Consider the following 23,293-nt stretch of genomic DNA (forward strand, 5'->3'; position numbering starts at 1 on the left):
CAGAACAAAGGTCACCAAGAAGTGGAAGGGTTTGGGGTGGGAGAGAGAGCGAGAGGATTAGGAGTGGCACAAGGATGTGGTGGAGAGTCTGGGCACTTTGCTGACGGTGAAGGTGAGGTAATTTAGTACACAAAAGCATAAGCATTCATACTATTGAAATCATGCCACCCAAAACAGAATACATTTTTTAAAAGGGGGGAGGGGGGTTATAGAACAAAATAAAATATATTTGAAATCTAACCCATTTTAAAGTACATGAGTCCATCCTGGTATAAATGATTACATAAATAAGAGTAAAGCAAGAACAAATCTCCCATTTGGAAGAATGCAGAATTTTAACCCCTCTACATGCCTTTATCACCCCTGACTCCAGTGTTTAGAGAGAAGAAAATAAATCAAAGAGGGAAGAAGAAAAACACAGAGCCAAAAACCCACCAATCAACTTAGACATTCTTTTGGAAAATGTTAACCTTCTAAATTTAACTACCATTTATTCCATCTTAACACTCGAGTATGTGAAACTAAAGAAAGAGAAAGCTGAAGGAATACAACTATTACTCTTATAGATTCAATCAGACATCTATGCGCAATGAAGCTAGGAACATTAGACAGATATCATTAGAAAAACTTCACAACACATCAAATAACAGAAAACTTGATACTCTGCCAATCTCATCTATGTTGAATTTTACTATACATTGCATTTTGTGGCTTTACTGCACTTTACTGAGAAAAATGAAAACATTTAATCCACTAGTGATTTACAGTAGAAAAACAAATGTTTGGTAAATTTAGCACCTTTTATGCATTATGATAACTTTGTTTTTTTTTTTTTTTTTGCTTTTTGGGTCACACCTGGCGATGCACAGGGGTTACTCCTGGCTCTGCACTCAGGAATTACCCCTGGCCGTGCTCAGGGGACCATATGGGATGCTGGGATTTGAACCCGGGTTGGCCGCGTGCAAGGCAAACGCCCTACCCGCTGTGCTATCTCTCCAGCCCCAACATTATGATAACTTTGAAAGGAAGATATCTAACTTCTAACTTTATAGATAAAAGAAATGAATAGCCTACTATAAAAAAAAAGCTTATCCAAATTTGGGGTATAAGGACAAAAGGAAGGAAGTTGGCAAGCTACTTTAATGTATTACTGGGGACAAAAACCCACTCAAAGGTCATCTACTGTACTTTACTCCATTATTCTACTTCTACTGAATTAAATATCCCAGATTAAGTAAAGTTACACCTGAATGTCGAGATTTTTATCTAGTTAAGTTACAAATGAGTTCTGCCATATAGGAGATAAAATTTCAAAGGTTAGGGTTAATTATTTGTAGAATATTAACCAATTTAGAACTAACCTATAAATCTTACCCTAAAATGCCTCTATGAAATTGCCAATAAGCATACAGCTCCTTAAAAGCTGTTGTCAACCAGCCTTACTATCTTACCTGTCCCCACAATAATTTGTAAACTGAGTAAGATATTCAAAATGTTCTGATTTGTATGAGTTATATTTTTAGTTCAAAAAAACTTCTACTTTGAAAAGGGCAGAGCAGTAAATATAGTGGGCAAAGTACTTGCCTTGTATGGGGCTGACCTGGGTTCAATCCCCGGCACCACATATGGTTCCTTGAGCATCTCCAGGAGTGAGCCCTGAGCACAAAGCTAGGAGTAAACCCTGAACACCACCAGGCGTGGCCCCCAAACAAAAACAAAATAAACTCTACTTTGAGGGCTGGAGAGAGAGTACAATGTGTAGACTATTTGCCTCATATGCGGTCAACCTTCATTCAATCTGTCTGAGCCCTGCCAGGGGGTCACTTGTGAGCACAGAGCCAGGGACAGTCCCTGAGCTCCAGTGGGAATACTCCCACTACCATCCCCGTATTCTATTTTGATAGGCGAAAGAAGCTTTTTTTATGATTTGGCTTTTCTCCACACAGAGCTCGGCAGATTTTACAGGGCTACAACTGCCAGTTTTTCTGCAACATATTCTGGTAATACTGTGAAAGAATTTGGTTTCTTGGAATTATCAAATAACATGGCTCTGTTTGAAAGATAAATGAAAGAACTATCTGAGTGTTAAAGTTTAAACTATGTTCAAGACTGTCTTTATTCCTCCAGGGACTTTCCATTCTGCCGGTAAAGTGGTAAAAACACAGCCATGCACTCTGCTCCCATGGGCCGCCCAAATGCTCGGTTTATACTGAAGACTCCCTTGCTTTCACAGGCTCAGGAGAAAACAGAGACATAAAGGAGACTCATCTACAGAAGATATGCACATTCTACACTGACATGTGTCCTTGCTGATCTCAGTACCAATGAATCACTTACAGTAGCAGAGTGTAAGATCCGTTCAGGACTTGGAAGAGGTCCTGGTCTAATACTGTTTTAAAGACACGGAGAGCTGAGCCGAAAAGGACTTTTCAGAGGGCTGAGGGCAGCTGAAGTTTATGACATCTGACTTCTAAAACTTCCCAATTTGAAATTGGTCTCTTAGGGGCTCATGTTCAACAAATTATTAAAGTTTTGTTTTCCTCCACCTGCCAGTCTTTCAAGAGAAGTTCCAGAAACCTTTCTTTTAAAAATGCTCCAATACCTGACCAGGTATCATGTCTATGTACCTATGACTACATTTCTGTTGTTTTCTTTTGGGGGCCACACTCAGTGGTGCTGAGGGCTTACCCCTGGCTCTGCACTCAGGGATCACCCCTGGTGGGTTCAGGGTGGAGGGGTGGGGGAAACATATTGGGTGCCTGGGACCAAACCTGAGTGCATGGTAAGCCCCCTACCCACTGTAATATCTCTCTAGCCTCTAAACAGGACTAGCTACATTCTCAAAAACATGATTAAATTTTGCTAACCCTTTGAGATCTAAGAAGAGTTTACCAAAAAGAAAAAAATCACAAGTTTTCTATTTCCAGCATTACATTTTTTTCTCTTTTTGGGTCACACCCGGCGATGCACAGGGGTCACTCCTGGCTCTGCACTCAGGAATTACCCCTGGCGGTGCTCTGGGGACCATATGGGATGCTGGGAATTGAACCCGGGTCGGCCGCGTGCAAGGCAAACACCCTACCCACTGTGCTATCGCTCCAGTCCCTCCAGTATTATATTTTTTCAATGAAAATTACAAGTATAGACTACAGTGACCATTTTCATCGACATTGGTTATTTTTTGGGGGCTGGAGCGATAGCGCAGTGGGTAGGGTGTTTGCCTTGCACGCGGTCGACCCGGGTTCGATTGCCAGCATCCCATAAGGTCCCCTGAGCACCGCCAGGAGTAATTCCTGAGTGCAGAGCCAGGAGTAACCCCTGTGCATCGCTGGGTGTGAGTCAAAAAAGCAAAAAAAAAAAAAAAAAAAAAAAAAAGAAATTGGCATTCTACTTTTAGTGAATTCAAGTGGACTAATTAATCACCAACACTCATTTCAACTTTTAGGTCTGAACATTTGGGAAGGAGGCAGTCTTGCACTCTAGCCAAAGCCATACAAATAAGAGAGAACAATATTCTTTACCCCGACATCACTTCCAGATGAAGTTGTCCTGAGACAGTTAAAAAAGCAGGAACGTTGAAGAAATTCTCCTCTGGTACTTGCATTTTGCTTGAAGGCTGCAAAGGAACAATACAGCCACAGAAAGCGATTACATGTCTGTCTCTGTGTTCCATTCCCACATGTTCCACAATGAAAGAACCACAACGCAAGTAAATCTATGTAAAGACGAGGCATTTTGATGACCAAAGGAAAAATAAAAAAGGGCAATTCTCAATCAAACCTAAAAGATAAAGTACTTGTTTGGAAAGAACCAAGATCAGGGAAGTTTGCTCTGTATTTTCAAACTACACATACAATGACCAAAGAATATTCTCCCTAAAAACAGATCTGGATATCAAGCTGAGCGCAATATTCTGAGTGAAAATTTTAAGTGGGGAGTCGGCACCAAGGACTGGGGCACAGGATTTACATGTGAGAAGCCTGGATTTAATCCCAGGCACTGCACAGTCCCAGGAGCACCTCCAAGAGCAACCCCTGAGCACTGGTACAGGAATAGCTCCCAAGTGCTGCTGTGTGTGGCCCTAAACAAAAGGATCAAAAGCATTTGAATGTGAAGAACTTCGATTTTTGAAGGGAGCGCTGGGCTACACGCCCTGGTGCTCAGTGTTTATTCTTGGCTCTGTGCTCTGGAACCACTCCCTGCCTGGCAGTGCTCATGGGACCAAATGGGGATCGAACCTGGGTCGCCTGAGTGCATGGCAGAGCCCTACCTGCTGTACTATCTCTCCGGCCCAAGGTCTACTTTTTAAGGAGGAAGCTAATGTACCAACTCTTGGATTTCAAGCTGAGCATATATCTGAAAATGTTTTCAGCTGTAATTGTGCAGCAATGTAAACACAAAAGACGGAGACAGTGTTCAGTGCACACAGAGGATCAGGACTCCTTCCCACAGGCTGAATATCAAGCACTGACCTAAAAGCACAAGACACGATGATCTTTCCCCGGCGGCGGCTCTGAACACACCGCACACGTGTCAGGACCGTGTGGGAATGAAGCTGCCTCCTACAGGCATTTGGCGATTTTGAAGGGTCTATTATTTTTTAAATTTCCCTTGATACTGACTCAAGATAACCCATCCCTGTTTCAAAATGCTAACACAAAGGCAAAAACACCAAAAAAAAAAAAAATCTCATCTTTAAATCCCTCTAGCAATAAAAAGACAATTTCTAAGGACTAACTTACTCAAGACTGAAATATTTGACCTGACATGTGCTAAAATTTCCAAATAGAAGTCACAAACAATACACATGATACATAAAACATGTTCCCTGTTATTTCTTCTCTACTCACTAAAAATAACTCATGTATCCAACCCATGATTTTTACTTTAAAATAAGTCCACCTACCCCTCAATTTCTTATTTTTTAAATTTTCCCTCCCTCTGCTGCTGTGACACCTGGAGACAAGACGTGGGCGAGGGTGCAGGGGGCACGAATCGCGTCTGCTCCCGGGGGCCACACCAGACTGTGAGACGCCCAAGGAGAGCAGATGGAACCCTCCACAAATGCACAGTGGGACATAGTCCCGGGGCCTGAGTGCTGGGACATCAGACGTCCTCATCCCGAGACACAGGGCAGCAGGAGGGCGCTTGCCTTGCACGTGGCCGGCCCAGGTTTAAAAATCAGCATCACGTGGGTCACCAAGCTCACCAGGAGTGATTCCTGCCCAAAGCCAGCTGTGCCCCTGTCACTGCTCCCCAGTCTTAGTTTAAAAGATCAAAGCCATACAGGTTATTAGCTATGACAGCGTTAAAATCTTCTAACAGGTCGGCAAATTTAAGACTCACGACCTCAAATGCTTATGTTAGTAATGAAGAAAGAATGGAATTATATCAATTAAACGTACTGCTTCGTGACGTTCGTGATCTTGATGGGGCACTTCATCAAGATCCCTCCCCAAACTACAAACGATACACTGAAAAATGGACAGATCTGATTATGTTTTGTCACTGTCATCCCGTTGCTCATCGATTTGTTCGAGCGGGCACCAGTAAGGTCTCTCATTGAGACTTATTTTTACTGTTTTTGGCATATGCAATACGCACAGGTAGCTTGCCAGGCTCTGCGGCACGGGCTCGACACTCTCGGTAGCTTGCTGGGCTCCCCGAGAGGGGTGGAGGAATCGAACTCCGGTCGGCCACATGAAAGACGAATACCCAACCGCTGTGCTATGGCACCAGCCCGCTCCTCCCTCCCTCCCTCCCTCCCTCCCTCCCTCCCTCCCTCCCTCCCTCCCTTTCTCCCTCCCTCTCTCTCTCCCTCCCTCCTTCCTTCCTTCCTTCCTTCCCTCCCTCCCTCCCTCCCTCCCTCCCTCCCTCCCTCCCTCCCTCCCTCCCTCCCTCCCTCCCTCCTTCCTTCCTTCCTTCCTTCCTTCCTTCCTTCCTTTCCTTCCTTCCTTCCTTCCTTCCTTCCTTCCTTCCTTCCTTCCTTCCTTCCTTCCTTCCTTCCTTCCTTCCTTCCTTCTTTCCTTACATTTGGTGATGCTCAGGGGTTACTCCTGGCTCTGCACTCAGGAACCACTCCTGGTGGTGCTCAGGGGACCATATGGGATGCTGGGATTCGAACCCGGGTTGGTCGCGTGCAAAGCAAACGCCCTACCTACCCCCTATGCTATCGCTCCAGCCTCCCAAATATTTCTATTTAATTAAAAAATATATATTGGCAAAGTTAACAGGAGAATGATGGATTAAGAACAAAACATTTTCAACATTTAAAAGAGGAGGTCAAGAGTGCTCTGGCCAAGAAAATTAAAAAAAGAAAAGAATCTGTTTCCCAACTGGGCTAGGGATATAAAAAGCAGATTTCCAAAACAGAAAATTCAAAAGGCCAACACGTATGAAGAAACCCTCAAATTTACTATGAATTAAAGAGAAACAAATTGAAAGGGCATTTAAAGAAGAACTGATGCCATCAGACTGACAGAATCTAGAGAAGCATTGAAGAACTGGTCCCCCGGCTTCAGGCATTCAGAGTGGGGAGATTTCTAAGGTGTACCCTAAGATTCCCAGGCCCTGTCATTCAATCAACCACGGCTCCAGGTACTGACGAAAAAGGATTTTGCAGATTGTATTAAAATTTCCAACTCAGATGGTCTCAAGATTCAGAAATCTCCTGGGGGGACGAGAGCGAAAACACAGACAGTAGGGTACTCACCCTGCATGAAGCCGACCTGGATTCGATCCCTGGCATCCCATATGGTCCCTCTCCACCCACGCCCGAGTCCCCCAGGACTGATTCCTGAGTGCAGCCAGGAGTAACTCCTGAGCACTGCCAGGCATGGGCCCCACTGCCCCTACCCCCTATAAAAAAGACAGCTTAGTGGGTTGGATGCATTCAAAGCATGTAGGAGGCCCAGGATGGATTCCTGGCACTGCATGCATGACCCCTGAGCACAGAACCAGGAGTACTTCTGAGCATGACAGTTATGACCCTACTCCCTTCCCCCCACAAAATCTTTAGGGAGTTCCTGGTTATCTTTGCTCATTAAATGCAGAAACTTTCTACAGCTTGCTATAGAAGAGGTATAGGCACCATGGACTCACTGCCCTGTTTCTGAAAGAGGAACGAATGCAAAGTTACTAGAAGTGTAAGAGCTGAGAATACTCAGCAGCTGCAGAGACAGCCCTTCAGTGCTACACGCAGGAATGGGTTCTGCTGCTGGCAGGCACCACCGAAGACCATGACTGGGTGCCACCCACAGGAGCGGGCAGGGCAGTGGACGTTTGCCTTATACGAGCTCGGTCAGGGCTGGATCCCCAATACCATGCATAGTCTCCAGGCTATGCCAAAAGTGATCCCTGAGCACAGATCCAGGAGTAAGTCCTGAGTGAGCACTCCAGGGCGTGGCCCCCAAACCAAATAAAGAAATGCAAAAGGCTCTCACTGATCTCTGGCTGGGTCTTGGCACCCAGCATTGTCCCCTCTCCTCCAAAGTTCTCTATCGCAGTCCATAACTAACTCTCACGTTTCAAGATTCAGTTCAGAAAACACTCATTCATGAGGCCTTCTTACTATGAGCAGCCACTCTGTGACCGCTGGTGTCTAGGATAAAAAAGCTGACACTACCACAGTGACATTCTCCTCCATCGTTTATCCAGACACAGTGCCAGACCAAAGAGGCAGAGCAATGAATCAGACAGACTGATGGGGGAGAAAGAAAAGAACATGGAAACTAATAAAGAAACAAGATTCTCTGAAGGTGGGATACGTGAGTCACTCATGAATGGGTGTGGCACTCTGAAGAAGTAATATTATCAGTGGAGACTAGACAGAGGGAAGAGTGTTTGTCATATTATGAACCGAAAAAGATAGTCCAGGTGCAAGGAACCACAAGCAGAGAGATCAGGAGGTGAGGGAAGGACTTCATCCATCCAAGGAGTAAAAGGTAGATTCAAGGTACCTTGATGGAGACTATTAGAAGTTTTGAGTACAGATGGGGGAAGGAATGAGATCTTTGTGGTGTGTTTGGGGACCAAAATAAGGAGTTCAGCCTTTATTTTAAGAACTCACAGAGGAACTGCTGAATGTTTGTGCAGGGCTGTGGCATGACAGCCATCAAGAAGATCCTGGTGTCCAAACATCGACGGAACGGGGGGTGGGGGGGTGGGAGAGGAGGGCAAGGCTGTCAACAGTCCAGGCAGGTAAAGGCAGTGACAGGAACTCGACAAGGAACACCTCGAACAGCACTGGAGAGCTGGAGGATTTATGCGGAAATCGAAAGCATGAATTGATGGATTAAGTGTGGAGATGGAGAATATGAGTGAAGTTTGGCTCCTAGGGTTTATTTTGGTTTTCACTTAATGAATGGACAGCAGTAACTTTTACTGAGGTGAGAGGAAAGGAAGGGACTGCGAAGGGATGGGGTGAAGGGTCATGCTTCTGAAGCTGCCTCCGTTAGAATGCGGGTTGGACATCGCACTGCTCCTACCAACCTGGAGCTCAGTGAGCGGGCCTGGGCCGAACAGGGCCTGCAGTCAGCGGCAGCCGCGGAGAGAGGGCGGCTCAGGGCTCACAGTGATCACATGCTCCCCAGCTGATTCGGGGCAACCCTGTGGTCATACCAAGTTCTACCTAAAAGCTTTTCTATGGCCTTCCGGTCTCCTGATGAGTTTCTTGGCCTTCACAGAGGTGACCGGTGTGACGTGAACAGACGGCACAGGACTGAGGAGAGCCGTTACACTCCTTTAGCTTACGTGCTGGGTCTGGGGATAACACTGTGTTTGGAAAAGAGTTCGGGGGCAGGGGCCACAGCTCAGCAAGCGGAGCAGAAGGATCCCTCAGGTGAGGCCACGAGCAACGCTTGGACCCGCAGCCCAAATCAACATGGCGAGGTGGCCGCCCTGAGGGCCTCCAGTCCAAGCCGACTGGAGTGATCCTGACCCTAAAGCATGGCTGTGAGTGATGATAGCAATGACAACAACAATGCTAATACCTTCAAGAAAAAATACTTGCAATACCCAGTGGAGGAGAGGCTGAGGGCCGGCACGTGCTCTGCTGAGGGACCAGGACTCAGCCCCGGCACCACGGGGTTCCCCAGGCCCACTCGCCCGCTGCCCCCAGCAGGAGAATTAAAAAAAAAAAATCACAACAAATGATTTTCAAGCCCCCCTTTCTAATACTGTATGGTTTCATAAATCCCTAATCAGAAAAAGTTTTCGTGTAATCCAACCTAAGCAAGTCTTTATCCTGCATAACAAAATTTGGGGTGGGGGTTGCTAGATTTTTTTTCACTGGAAGAGAGAGAATGCAGAGTCCAGGACAAACAAAATTATTAAGTGTGTAGCTTCTCGTGAGGTTCAAATCGTAAGGGCCTAAAGTCCTGTTTGAAAATTTCTTAGAACATATTTTAAAAAACTTAAAATCCTTTCTGGGTATCTGTCCTTGTAGCATCACAAATATAGCCGAGTAACTTCAAAAGCTCACGGGAAGGGAGCAGAGAACCCCTCACCAACAGGACTCTGCCCCCACGTGAAACACAAGGAGAGCAGCCAGAGGTCTCAGGAGCAGAGAGTGAGAAGAACAGTCAACAATGGAAAGTTTATTTGACCTCCATAGCCACATAAGCACCCAGTCTGTTTTATCTTCTTTTATGCTTTTTCCATCTCTTATTTTGACTCTCAAGCTCCACATTCTTCTCCATTCTATTACTCAAAATCCCAGGAGAGGAAAAGATGAGAAAAGAATACACAGGAATGAAGCAAGCAGAGAAACATCAAGGTTTAAAGGCAAGATGTTTGATATTGTCTCCCTAACTTCCCTGACCTGCAGATTCCTTGAAACAGCAGGAGAGAGGGGAGAGAGAGAGAGAGAGAGAGAGAGAGAGAGAGAGAGAGACAGAGAGAGAGAGAGAGAGAGACAGAGAGAGAGACAGAGAGAGAGACAGAGAGAGAGACAGAGAGAGAAAGAGAGAGAGAGAGACAGAGAGAGAGACAGAGAGAGACAGAGAGAGAAAGAGAGAGAGAGACAGAGAGAGAGAAGGTAGGGTAAGGCATTTGCCTTGCCTATGGCTAACCCCACTTCACTGCAATCACCCAACTGCCACCAAGAACGATCTCTAAGCAAAGCCCTGTACAGTGCTGGCATGGCCAAGAATCCCCCCTCCACCTAAAAAAACAAAAAACAAAAAACAACAAAGTAGGACAGGGAGAGTATCAACTCTAAACTCTACTGGACAAGTGGATGTTCTATCTTACCCAACTAAGGGCTGACAGATAGCACAAACAATTAAGAAACCTTGAGCTGAATGAGATCCCAACACAAGTTCCATTTTGTAAAAGACCCGGAAGTACAACAATGTTGTGGCAAATGTTAAGACAAGAGCCAAGTACCTACTCAGTTTTGTCAAGTCAGTAGTGGACTTCTCTGATTATGATGTGATCATTTCCCTTACGGACTAGGTCGCATTCCTCCCCCCAGCCCCCACTGTCCCCAGCATAGGAGAAAGGCCACCAAAGGATTCAAAATGCTTTTAAAACTAAATGTGTGTAAAATAAACATATTCCACATGCTCCCAGGCACAGGATTCAGATGCGATGTGACAAAACACAGATGCTGAGCTTCCCTACCCTTCCCAGAGCTTGGGGCTGGTAGTTTTGTTCCCCATCAGGCTGTGCCTCACTGGGCCCGTGGTTATCGGGGTACACACTACCCTGGTACCATAACTGCCCGCATATATGCTCCAAGAGCGAGGGGACAGGCTCAGCCACCTGCCCTTGCTCTGCCACAGATGCTAGAGTCAAGATGCCCTTCTGAGCAACACGCCAGAAACGCCTTCTGCCCTGGATCCAACACTTGCCAATGAGTCCAGCTGATGTTTCCAGACGTCTCAATTGCTGCAAATATGGATCCTCGTTGAACACTGACATTCTACTCTAAAAATAGACTTTCCTAAAATAGGGATCCACTCCCATCCCAGGATACCCAGTGACCAGAACACCCACTCTCAGTCCCAAGAAAGGTTCCATTCTGGCAGCTATTTGGTTAGTGGGAGAGGAAGCTGTTTGCTCAGACGGTAAATAGACGCTTTCCTGTTGAGCAGTCTGAGAGAGGCCGAGTGAGACGAGAACCCCAAAGAGGAGGCCTGGGGTCTCAGGGTGAAACGGAAGGTGAGTGCACAGTACGACTTCTCTTCTCTCTTCTTTGCTCAGGAGAGTAGCAAAGATGGCTCAAATTCAAATTTGTTCCCCAAAGGAAAGAAGTCAGGGAAAACTGTCCTTTATACAATACTCACTTTGGCTCTCAGAACGGGGCAGTAACGATGGGCTGGACGCACATGCGCCTAGCTAGCCCTTTCGCTGGTTTCTCACCACATTTCTAGTGCTGCCCCGGGAAAGCCTACACTCCAGAGTGAAACGCCAAGGCCACTTGTAGATATCAACTCAATTCCTCCCACTTCCCGAGATAACTGGAAGAAGTATGCTCTTGGGAGGATGGGTGGAGGCGAACTACTCAAGCAGAAAAGGCAAACCTGGGACGTGTTTTCACATCTTCTCCCAACAAAAAACTCATCTAATGAACAACTATCAAATCCGCATATTTTATTGCAATTGCTAATTGAGAAAAATAAGTTATCCCAATGTAGGAAAGGAGTCAGGTGTCCTTCACCTCTGGTTGTATGCTTAAGGATACACTCATGCAAGGAACACTGATGTGAACACAGTTATTCAAAAGTTTATGAAAGTACTCAGATCACTTTTGTGGACCAAAATATCTACTGAAGTCAAGAGCACAATGAAATGCTCCAAGAAAAGCATTCATAAACTAAATGTCTGATTTCTAACAAAAATTCATTCCCAAACAATTAAATGGCACCAGCTCTAAAAGAGTTTAGGTTCAAAGGACTTGAGTGATCAAAAAGCTGATATATTTTTTCCACTTGCTGATATATTTTTTTCACTTACTACTTCTTGACTGACTTCTACTGTTCATTCTAGTTCAAACACTGAACTAGGATGTTTAGTTTAAACATCCTAGTTCATTCTACTGTTCAACCACTTAAAAGTTTGTGCCCCCCCCCAGGCTTAGAGATCTACTTTTCACTTTAATTAACAATAAAACAGTTGTAGAAAAAAAAAATCCCCCATCCATATTAAAAGTTCAAAAGTCTCTAGGAGCCGTAAACTAGGCAACAAAACCCTTCCCTTCTGGGAAACTGGAGGTGAAGACTGGAGATAACAATAACAAATGTGTCCTGTTCTGACACAAATAAACTACTTTCTAAATAGACCCAGAACTCCATGCCATTTTAGAACTTACCATTTCATCTCATCTACCACATTTTCTACCTGGATTATGACATTAGATTTATTTTACTTTATTTTTTTTTAGCTTTTTGGGTCACAACTGGCATTGCACAGGAGTTACTCCTGGCTCATGCACTCAGGAATTACTCCTGGCGGTGCTTGGGGGAGCAATATGGGATGCTGGGAATTGAACCTGGGTCGGCCACAAGCAAGGCAAACACCCTATCATGGTGCTATGGTTCCAGCCCCTGACATTAGATTTTTTTAATTTAAAAATTTTGTTGGGTTTTGGAACATACCCAGGAAATGCTCAGAGGGCCATTTCTGATGCCAGGGCCAGAATCCAAGTCAGCTGCATGCAAGACATGTCTTATCCACTGTACTATCACTCCAGCCCAAGAGCATTCGAGTTTCTCAGTGGTTTTTCTGTGTTTCCATACCCACCATCTATTCTCTAGTTAACACTTTAAAAAACACCTTGTAAGACATAGCCGTTGCTTAGAACTCTCCAACAACTTCCCCTGAACTCGGTGTTAACCACCTTACGATGGCCGACACAGCCACTGGGCCTGTTGCTGAGGCTCCAAGGAGCAATGCTGTGTTATCACAGTGACTGGGAGTACTAGGGTTTGATGGGCGTCTGTTCAGATTCAAATATCCTATAGAACGTTCATGCTAGTGAATTAAATTTTGCTGGGTATACTCTAAATTTTCCAGAATGCATTTATGTAAGTTAGAGGAAAGATGTACTTGTTACTTCGACATATAGCTCAAGAAACCAAGAGCAAATCACCAATGAAGGAAACCCCAGTGCTTGCTGTGTATGCGTGCCCCCCAAAATGCATCTGCTTACATTCTAATTTCTAGCTCAAACTCAACATTTGACAGTAACAGCTACTTCCAAGCACTGCCAGGTATGGTCCAAAACCCAAAAGAGAACAAAAGAAGCTACCTGCATTCTTTCGGATTTGTCAGACCACTGTATTTATAATGAAATACATTACATTCATTTATATCTATATTATATTAGTTGGCAACACTACCTTTTTCTATTTTATTTAAATATGTATGAAACCCTTACATTGTTTTATTTCAGAGAGCACTGATATTAAAGTATAATTGTTCTTTAAAAAAAATTTTTTTTTTAATTGAATCACCGTAAGATACACCATGATTGGTTTTCAGTCATACAATGTTCCAACACCCCCCCTCCACCAGTGTACATTTCCCAATGCCCCCAGTTTCCCTCCCGTCACCCCCACTCCTCCCAGCTTGCCTCTATGGCAGACATTTTTCTTCTTTCTCTCTCTCTCCTTTTGAGCGTTATGATTTGCAATACAGGAATAGAGAGGTCACCATGTTTGCTCCTTTACCTACTTTTAGCATGCAAATCTTATCCAGAGTGATCATTTCTACCTGTCACTGTTCAAGTGGTCCCTTCTCGATCCCAGCTGCCTTCTCCCCCAGCACTTCAGGCAGGCTTCCGACCATGGATGGAATTGTATCTCATCATGGAGACATTAAGTCTATGAGAGATGACTAAGATGTTACTAGTTCTTTTTTTGTTTTCAATTGTGACCCTGCATAATGCCGAACATGACCACCAGCTATGATGTGACATAATCTATCCCTATCTCCATTCTTGACCTTAATCTGACCTCTCCCTCATTTGTGTGCCCTCATTTGCTTTGTTCCCCTACGTGGACCTTCATGGCTAGCTCCTGAGATCTACCTGCACTGAGTCTCTGGGCTCAGTTCCTGAGGTTGTGTCAACATCACTCTCACTCACCCCCTCCTGCACACTGCCTTCTGTTTTTTGGGGTGAGCCTCTCCAGCAGAGCTCCGGGGAGCTGGAGCCACTCCTGACCATTCCTGGCTGAACACGCCAGGGGTTCGGCACGCAGGCCTGACTACAGTGCCAGGATGACCGCGGGCACATCTGGGGGTGCTGAGGAGACTCCAGGGCCACGCCTGGAGATGCGGGGGTGGGGACGAGGTGTGACACACAGCTGGGATCGAGACCATGCAAGGCGCCTGCTAACCCATCCTCTCTCCCTACCCATGCGACATGTTTTCGCTTGAGTATCTTTTCAGGAAGTTTGCCCCTGACCATTCTATTGATCATGTATTTATGCATTTTTGTAAACATACATTTAACTTAAATATAAAAACAGGTGTGTGCTGTCGTTTTAGTTTGGGGACCACACTCGGGCTATCTCTCTGGCCCTGAGACCAACCCTGACTAGCACCCAGCTGTCTGAACCATTCCAGAGTAAGGCACAATCCTGCGGCTGAAAGTCCCCTTTCCTTTCTACTGCTTTAGCATTACGCTCACTGTGACTACTAGAGCTTGGGTAACGTGTTCCAACACTGTTCGCCTGTATGGGCGCGGTGCTCAGATACGGGGTCTTCACCCCACGTGCCTCCACCACTGTCCTTATGCCTCTTCTCGCCCACATCTTCTCCACTGGCCTCCACCACCAGGTGGTAATCTGGGTTTTGTAATCCAAGATTTCTCAGATTTGTCCTCACTCAAGACTGAGTTCCCTTTGTTTCTCTACATGCCACAGAAGAGTGAGATCACCTGCTTCTTGTCCTTCTCTCTCCAACTTATTAAGCATAACACGTGACCCTCCAGTCCCACCCACATTACACCAAGTTGCAAGATTTCATCTTTGCTGATAGCTGTGTAGTATTCCATTGTGTACATAAACCACAACTTCTTTATCCAGTCATCATTATTGGGCATTTGGGTTGTTCCCATATACTGGCTATTGTCCTTAGCACTACAATGAGTAGAGATGTGCATAAGTCTTTTCAAATTATGGTTTTCAGTTGGGCAGGGGGAGGAGTACATGCCAAGAAATGAAATCTTCTATGGGAGCTACAGTCTTAGGTTTTTTTTTTTTTTGAGAAATCTCCAACATTGTTTTCCAAAGAAGGTGAATCAGACAATGTTCTCTCCAACAGTGGTTTCCTTCATTCATCGTGACAGTCTCGCTGGTGTGAAGTGATATTCATTGCTGTTTTGATGTGCATTTCCCTTTTCCATATATCCCTATTAGCCATCCCTAGGTTCTTGTTAGACAAGTGGCTGCTGATCTCTTCTCCCCCATTTTTTGGATGAGATTATTGCTTTTTTGACTGTTGTTGAGCTTTCTGCATGCTACGTATACTTTGAATATGAGCTCTTTATCTGATGTATTTTCTTTTCTTTTTTTCTTTTTGGGTCACACCCAGCAATGCACAGGGATTCCTCTGGCTCTGCACTCAGGAACTGCTCCTGGTGGTGCTTGGGGGACCATATGGGATGCTGGGAATCGAACCCGGAGCTCGGGTCAGCTGCGTGCAAGGCAAACATCCTACCCACTGTGCTACTGCTCCAGGCCCCACGCATTTTTCTTCATTTCTGTCTGGGGCCATCCCTTGTGTTGCTAGGAGGTACCCCCCAAGGTGCTCGGGGACCAGGCAGTAACCAGGATGGAGACGGAGTCTCCTGAAAGCAGACCCTATGTTCGGCCTCTCGAACCTTCTCTGTGGCCCAACTGCTCAGACTCTGCAGTTTAAGTGGCCGATACAGGTGCCCGCCGCATGCCTCAAGAGCCCATCTGAGTGACCTGCATAGCAGAGGTGAGTTAAGTGTTCTGAATGGGTCATAGCTAGAAGCAGTGCTTGCCATCAACAGGCTCTCAGTCGACGCTACACTCCATGCCCCAAGGAAATAAACGATGTTGTGGACAAGAGGCCAGACAGAAACGGCAGCGGTGTCTCACCTCTGCGTGGTACTGCTCACTGTCTGGTTGCTGATAAAAAGACTTTTCTCTAAGCTCAGAACTCCAGCCAGTGCTCCAGCACCAGTCAGCGAGGTGCACCCGAGCAAACGCCCGTTTAACTGCAGCAGGGACCTTCCTCTACTCCCTCTGACGAGGAAGCGGCTCCAACACGCTTCTGTGTCTGGTCAAACCTTCCTTGCGCTAAAGACCAAAAAAGTAAATAATCTATTCACAGGTATCCACACGTGCTAGGGACTTTCACCGGACCAGGCAGTGAGGGGGTTTCTACCAGAGGGTAAACCAAGTCCTGCTTCCTAGGGTGCTGAGAGGACCCTACGCATCCACAGAGTAAGGAGCCTGACACATAGGATTTCATACACACTATCTTTCTGCTTTGGTTATTTAAAGCTAATAAGATGAATTGTCCCTTTAAGATCCTATCAAGTGGCCTAATTATTTTTAAAACAGTACAATAACAGATGAGAGTAAAGTAGTAGACAAACATTAGCTGACTTGTAATATACTTTACAGCTGTTACTGTTAGATGCTATTAGGCTGATTTACTCTCAAGTTAAAATGCTGACATCTGAATCAAATTAAAACTACTTTAAACTGATGAACCCAAGTAGGAAAGCAGGATTCATGTGCTTTATATTCCCAATGATCTGATTTACGATACACCCTTAAAATAACTGAAATTTGCCTTTAATACGGTTGGATTTCAAATCCACATTAGTTAGGAGGCATTTATTACTCTAGGATAGTGTTTTTCCCATTTAAAAATACCTTGCAAATTTCTGTTGCTGAGAGGCAAACCAGAAGTCAAACAGTAAGTACTAGCATAGTAATTTTCATCAAAAAAGCAGAATTCACAAATATTTACAGGCTGAATCCACATCCAGCTCCGCGGCTGCTAGGGCAGGCGGTTTCCAGCGGCACCACAGGATGGCAGAAACAGCTTGACTCTCAGACAGGAAGCAAGGCAGACAGCGTCACGCGCCGAGGGACCCTCCATGCGGGCTAACGCACCGGCGCCAGCAGTGGAGGCAGCAGGAACAGGAGGGGTGAGGGGACCCATAGCTTGGCTCAGGTCCCTTCTCAGTGTCTGGGAAAACAGATTTGGTTCCCTTAAGCTGTGGAGCATCTTCTTTCATGTTGAATCAGATTTTGGAATGAGAAAGGAATGCACCAAATGAGACTTGGGAAAAGGTCGCAAACTTTGACAACACTGAGCAGTAGCATGACCCTGACGTACGTCTGTGGGCAAGTAGCTGGGACCACGTCTCTGGAGAGAAGCAGGAGCTCTGACCACCTCGGGGAGGAAAGTGAGGGGATGGCCACTCACCGACCTGCCACTGCGAGGTCTTCTGTGACTTCAAAATTTTGCACCTTTGACATGTCCTCTCTTCTTGGTCTCTGACACAACAAATGCACGTGATCTTCTGATCGAAAAGAAGGCCCAATGCCAGCAGCAAACATTACAGAGAGTCTCCTCTCTGGCGCCCAAGACAAGGGCTGTGAAATCTGCGGCAGAAATTGGACCTTGTAATAGACACAGACATGCTGGACGGAAAAGAGCAGAACTAATCTTAAGGCTGAGAGTTCTGCAAGGCTGAAACAGCTCATGAAAGGATTCACTGAGAATCCAAACGCTCCACCACTGTCGGACAGCACGGCCAGTGCAGCTCTTCACCTGAAGACCAATTAGGAGGGCAGGAGGGAGCCTGGAGACAGAAGTGAAGGGTACTGGACACTGGTGAGGGATTGGTGTTGGAAGACTGTACACCTGAAACTCAATTATGAGTATCTCTGTCACTTTAATTCCTGGTGATTCAATTAAAAAATTACTTCTGAAACAAATCTTACCAACTAAGGGTCAGAGAGAGCTCAAGAGACTGAGGTCATATTTGTGCATGGAAGGCCGGGGGCCAATACCTGGGTGCTATTCCTGGCTCTGCGGGGAGCAGTTCTGAGGACCAGTGGGTGTGGCCCCCAAACATAGCAAGAGCAGCAGGTTATACCGGAGAGTGACTGGCCCCAAACACCCTAGGGTAAGAGGTCTGAAGGAGGCACGCGCGGAGCTGGGGGATAGGGAGAACAGGCATCTACCTCCTCCCTCAACCAGGCCAAATCTCCACCAAAATCTGGTGAAGAGAGACCAGAGCTCCCAAATGTATCTGGAGAGATGCTCCCTTTCAGAAAAACAATGGCACAATGCTCCCCGTCTGGAGATCTTGAAGTGAGTGAACAGAAAGTGCCCCCAACTGCCCCTTAAGCTACAGCTGCAAACCCATCCACCCCACCCTCCCGCCCCCACCAGTTCCTTTTGGGCAAACCCTAATGAGCAAAGCTTCCTCTGCAAGTGACAACGGGAGGGTGCCCAGACACAGAGCAGGTCCTCGTACCCACCGAGGCCTACTAATCAAGCAGAGACTTCCAAGGCGGGACTGTGACCCAGGAACAATTCGGGGAAGCTGTGCGCACTCCTGCCCCCCAACCCTACAGCAGAAGGCAAGACGGTGCTGTCAGCCCGGGTGTGAGTCCCAGATGCCGACTGACTCCCCCAGGCCTTGAGAGGTCAAGGCCTGACCAGTGGCTTGAAACTCATCCGCCCAATGACAGGCCCGGGAAGCCTGAGGAGGCAGAGCTTGGCCAGAGACATTGTCCTGAGTGGGTGCTTCCAGCCCGGCCAGGAGTTACACCCCAATAGATGGGAAGCACCCCAAAAGCCTGGGGGGGGCCCTCCCAGCTTGGGCACCCAGGCCCTTCTCCCTGTAGCTCTGAGGCGAGTGCTCTAACAGCAGCTGGGACAAGCCCTGGCATCCTCAGACACATCCTCCTCCGGGTGCCCATCACTGCCCAGGCAAGCGTGAATGCAGCGGCCTAGTGGACTAGGGCTTGTGGACCTACACGCCTGGCCACTGCCTGCGCCACTTACACCAGAACCACAGTGCTCAGGCAGACAGCTCTTGTTGCCTGGTTGTAGCCCAGGCCAGCTGGACCTCAGAGATCTAGTTGGTGCCAGACGCCAGACACAGAGAACCTGCAGTTAGAGCCCAGGCCAGTCAGGGCCAGGCACGGCTAACTGCGTCCAATCTGCTCCCACCCAGGGCCTAGTGGAGCCCAGGACACACAGGGGAGACTGCAGGGCCTGCACCAGCGGCTCAAGACAGCAGCTGGCAGGGAACTCTGGGACAGCAGAACCATGCACGCGCCCTGCAGTCCAAAGCGGCAGTCAGGGGCAGCACCGTCTAGGAACACGAGGGGTGGAGGGAAGAGGACTTTAACAAAGGCAGAGGAGGCAGGAGAGGACGCCTGAAGAGATCGAGCAGTAATCAGAGAGGCCAGGCACAGCGGCTGAGCTAAACACGCCAACAGGTGCGTGTAACAGCCAAATGGAGCCAAAATGGAGCCAGTGACTTTGACAGTCCAGTAGTGAAAGGCAGCCAAAAGGACTTGCAAAGAGGAAGGACTGAAAATCATGAAAACATGGGGCCGAGCAATAGCACAGCAGGGAGGGCATTTGCCCTGCATGTGCCGACCCAGGTTTGATCCCTGGCATCCCATATGGTCCGCTGAGCTCCGCCAGGAGTAATTCCGGAGTGCAGAGCCAGGATTAACCCCTGGGCATCACCCCCCCCCCCCAAAAAAAACCAAAACCATAGATAAAAATCAATAAAAATCAAGAAAACTGGGCAGGAGAGCTGGTGCAGGCTCCTTGAAGGTGACTGACTGGCCTGGGCCAGCGGCCAGCAGCACGGGGTCTCCTGAGCACTGCTGGCTGAGGCAGCCGCAGTGATTCCAGGACGGCTGAGCCTGAGCTGAACTCCCCAGTGAAAGCACAGGCTGGGGAGCGCCATGCAGAAGCACCCAGGAGCTCAGGAGGCCTGGGCCGCCCGCAGATAACACAAATCACACAAGAAGGACATGCCACAACATAACAACACAGACATCATTGGGGTTCCAGAAGGAAACAGAAAAGAATTTGTACTTGTAGAAAAACAATTAAGTGAGAGATACAGATACCCCCCTCCAGGAAGCTCAACGAACCCCACAGGAACTGACCCCAACAGACGACAGTGTCCAGTGGGAGCCAACTGTGGGCTCTGCCCACAGAACTGAGGCCACCAGAGAGGTGGGCAGCAGGCTGGAAGTGTCTGAAATGCTGCAGCAGGGAAGGATGACTTTGGCAGCAGGCCCTGCATGGCAACACTGCATCCTGAAAACACACACTTGCGCTCCTGTAAACCTCCATAAAAAATAAACTGACAACAACAGCAACAACGACAAACCCAGAAAATGGCACAAATCAAAGGGAAGAGGCAGGATATGGTCAGCAGTGAGATGTGTGCCTAGGATGCATGGGACCCTGGGTTTTTACCATGCATTTAAAAATAATAATAATAAAAAAATCAGAGATCAGGAGAGGATCCCGAAAACAGCAAGTGAAAAGCAAAGAAGCACATTTAAGTGGACTCCCATAAGATTACCAATTTTTTCTTAAAAGAAAAACCATGAAAAAAACAAACCCTGAACAAATAATGAACAATCAGAAAACCCCTTTGGAGGCCGGAGAGAATGGAGTGACATGCACAGCGGCTGCAAGCGGGACTCGGCCCACTGAGGCGTCCGCTCAGATTCGAAGGAGGAATGAGAAGTTTCAGAAAAACGGCAGTGAAGGGAACCCTTCGGCACCAAGATAGTACTCCAAGAAATACTAAAGGGACTTCTATAAAAGGGAAAATAGTCTTTCCTGGAATTGGCAAGCTAACATGGGGGAGAGGAGAGTAGTACCAGGGACCCCTTCAAGCTTTCCAGTGCTTTTCTTATCTTCACTCTGTTTAGATAACTGAAAGTCTCAGATGCTCTATCTTTCCATTCCCATGCTTTTATTTGGTTCCTCTAAAACAGATCTTATTTCTGGGGCCAGACAGATAGAGCAGCTGATAAGGCACTTGCCTTGCATGCAGCAAACCAAGGCTTGGTTCCCGTATAGTTCTCTGAGGAGTGATCCCTGAGTGCAGAGCCCTGACAGGTGTGGTCCCCAAAACCAAATAAAGAAAGCAGACCTTATTCTCAGTTGGAAAAAACATTTTAGGGCACTTCAGATGATCTTTCCTTTGGGTAAGCTGCTATGCAGTTTTCGAAAGAGTATGTTGATTTCATTCAAGTTTTTGAACTTATGTTTATAGTGATTCCTTCTAAGTATTCTAATATTGGGGGTCATAGTGAGCCCATCAATTTAATTTCTGACACTGATAACTTGTATCATTTAATTTCCCTTTTTCAATCTTGCTAATTTATCGATCTGACTGATGTAAAAAACTCATGTTCTCATAGTTTTTCTCTATTTTTTCTGTTTTCAATATTATTGATTTCCACTCTTAAATTTTCTCCTTAATGTTTTCTGCAGAAACGGAGCCAAGTGTGCTGTTTTAGATTCTTGAGGTAGAAAGTGATTACTAATTTGAGAATGTTCCTTTTGTAAAACAAAATCAATTCAATTTATGAAATGAAAAAGAAAATTAGGAAAGTGTCAGGAATAAGTAGAACCATAAAGAAGGAAAGATAATTCAAATGGAAAAAATAAAACCACGATTAGAATTCTAACAGGGAGCAAGAGGGAAAATCGACCAGCTCCCCTTTTATCTCAAGTCAAATTTATCAAGATCCTTTTATGTGCCCAAAGCTTCGAGACATAAATAATTTTACTGAAAGTCGGGGCTATTCCTTACACTGAAGACAAAGAAACTATAGCTTACAACATGAAACTAACTGCCTCAATATTCTTGCGGACTGTTTTTGCAATTAGTAACTGATGAACTAAGAATCTGCCTTCTTACAAGTGTGCAATCCTACAGTCCCGCTGATTCAACCTGAATTCTTTGTTTTTCCCCTTCCTCCTCTTGTTTGCTGCAGTGTGCTGGCACACATGTGAGATACAAGTTCCGACAGTCACACACTTGGCACTTACACACTTGTGTAGGTGGATGTCCCAAGGGTCACACACTTGACAGTGTTTGCACCCTTGGAGAGGTCCATCAACTCAGGGTACACACTTGGCAGTGCTTGCACACTTGCAAAGGCCCATGTCCTAGGGTCACACGCTCGGCAGTGCTTGCACACGTGAAGTACATGTTGAGAGGGTCATGAGTTGTCGGCAGTGGTGAGGCTCACACAAGCAGAGCGGAAGAGCACTCAGGAAGCTGGGGGGGGGGGCTGGGGATCAAACTGTGTCTTCACACCTCAGGGCGCTTGGAACACAGCCCCAAGTTCTATGCTGTGATTCTTAGTAAGTCACAGTGTTTATTCGCAAATCCCGTCTTACGCCTGTTTGACTTGTTACTGCACTTTGTTAACTTAAAGAGATGAGAACTCAGAACAGAAAGAAACCCTTGAAAGTACAAAAGAGAATCAGCCATAGCAGCTGAAGACGAGTCTAACAGGAGTAGAGGGTTGTTCTGAAAAGTAAGGGTTAGGCCTCACAGAACCCACAAAGTTAAAATGGATTAAGAATATTAAAGGCTGAAAACATTACGCAAAGACAAAAATGACTGGTGGCATAACTAAGCCATATTAAGAATTTGAAACAACAAAATTCTTGAAACCTAATACATTTCTTGTGACATGTTTAGAATGTACAACAGGCTGGAAAAGCAAACTCCTGGCGCTTCTGCCAGTCTGTCTCTGCAAGTTAATCTTATTTTTGATTAGCAACTTCCATTTATTTATTTATTTATTTATTTATTTATTTATTTATTTATTTATTTGCTTTTTGGGTCACAGTGGGCAACACACAGGGGTCATTCCTGGCTCTGCACTCAGAAACTACCTCTGGCAGTGCTCAGGGGACCATACGGGATGCTAGAAATAGAACCCGGGCCGGCTGTATGCAAGGCAAACGCCCTACCCACTGTGCTATTGCTCCAGCCCCTTGATTGGTGATTTTCAGCTTTCATGTTATTTCACTTCATCCTGAAAGTATACCAAAACAGTGTTATTCCCATTTTACAAGTGAAGAAATTGGGGGTCATGGTGATAAAAAAGTAGCAGAAAAGTGAGTGGCTAAGTTTTTGGCCCCTCGCTTTCGAATGACAGTGTGGGGGGTCTGCAAATCTTCTGTTCAATGGAAGTGCAGGTGAGAAGCTTAACAGCAGCTCCGAGTAGCAGAGTAACAGCAGCTGAGCAGAAATCAAGGAGCGCTAAGGTGAGGAGAAAAC

At 46.2% G+C, this 23,293-nt stretch overlaps 1 protein-coding gene across 1 annotated transcript in view; it reads right to left on the reverse strand.

Moving 5' to 3' along the window:
* NARS2 (asparaginyl-tRNA synthetase 2, mitochondrial) overlaps positions 1 to 23,293 on the reverse strand; it is a 130,389-nt gene that overhangs the window by 83,603 nt on the left and 23,493 nt on the right. Inside the window, exon 6 of the mRNA XM_055123066.1 lies at positions 3,522 to 3,616. Coding sequence (XP_054979041.1) covers positions 3,522 to 3,616 — 95 coding nt within the window. The remainder of the gene's footprint in view (positions 1 to 3,521; positions 3,617 to 23,293) is intronic.

This window comes from Sorex araneus, chromosome X (assembly GCF_027595985.1).
Source record: "Sorex araneus isolate mSorAra2 chromosome X, mSorAra2.pri, whole genome shotgun sequence".
Classification (NCBI taxonomy): Eukaryota; Metazoa; Chordata; class Mammalia; order Eulipotyphla; family Soricidae; genus Sorex; species Sorex araneus.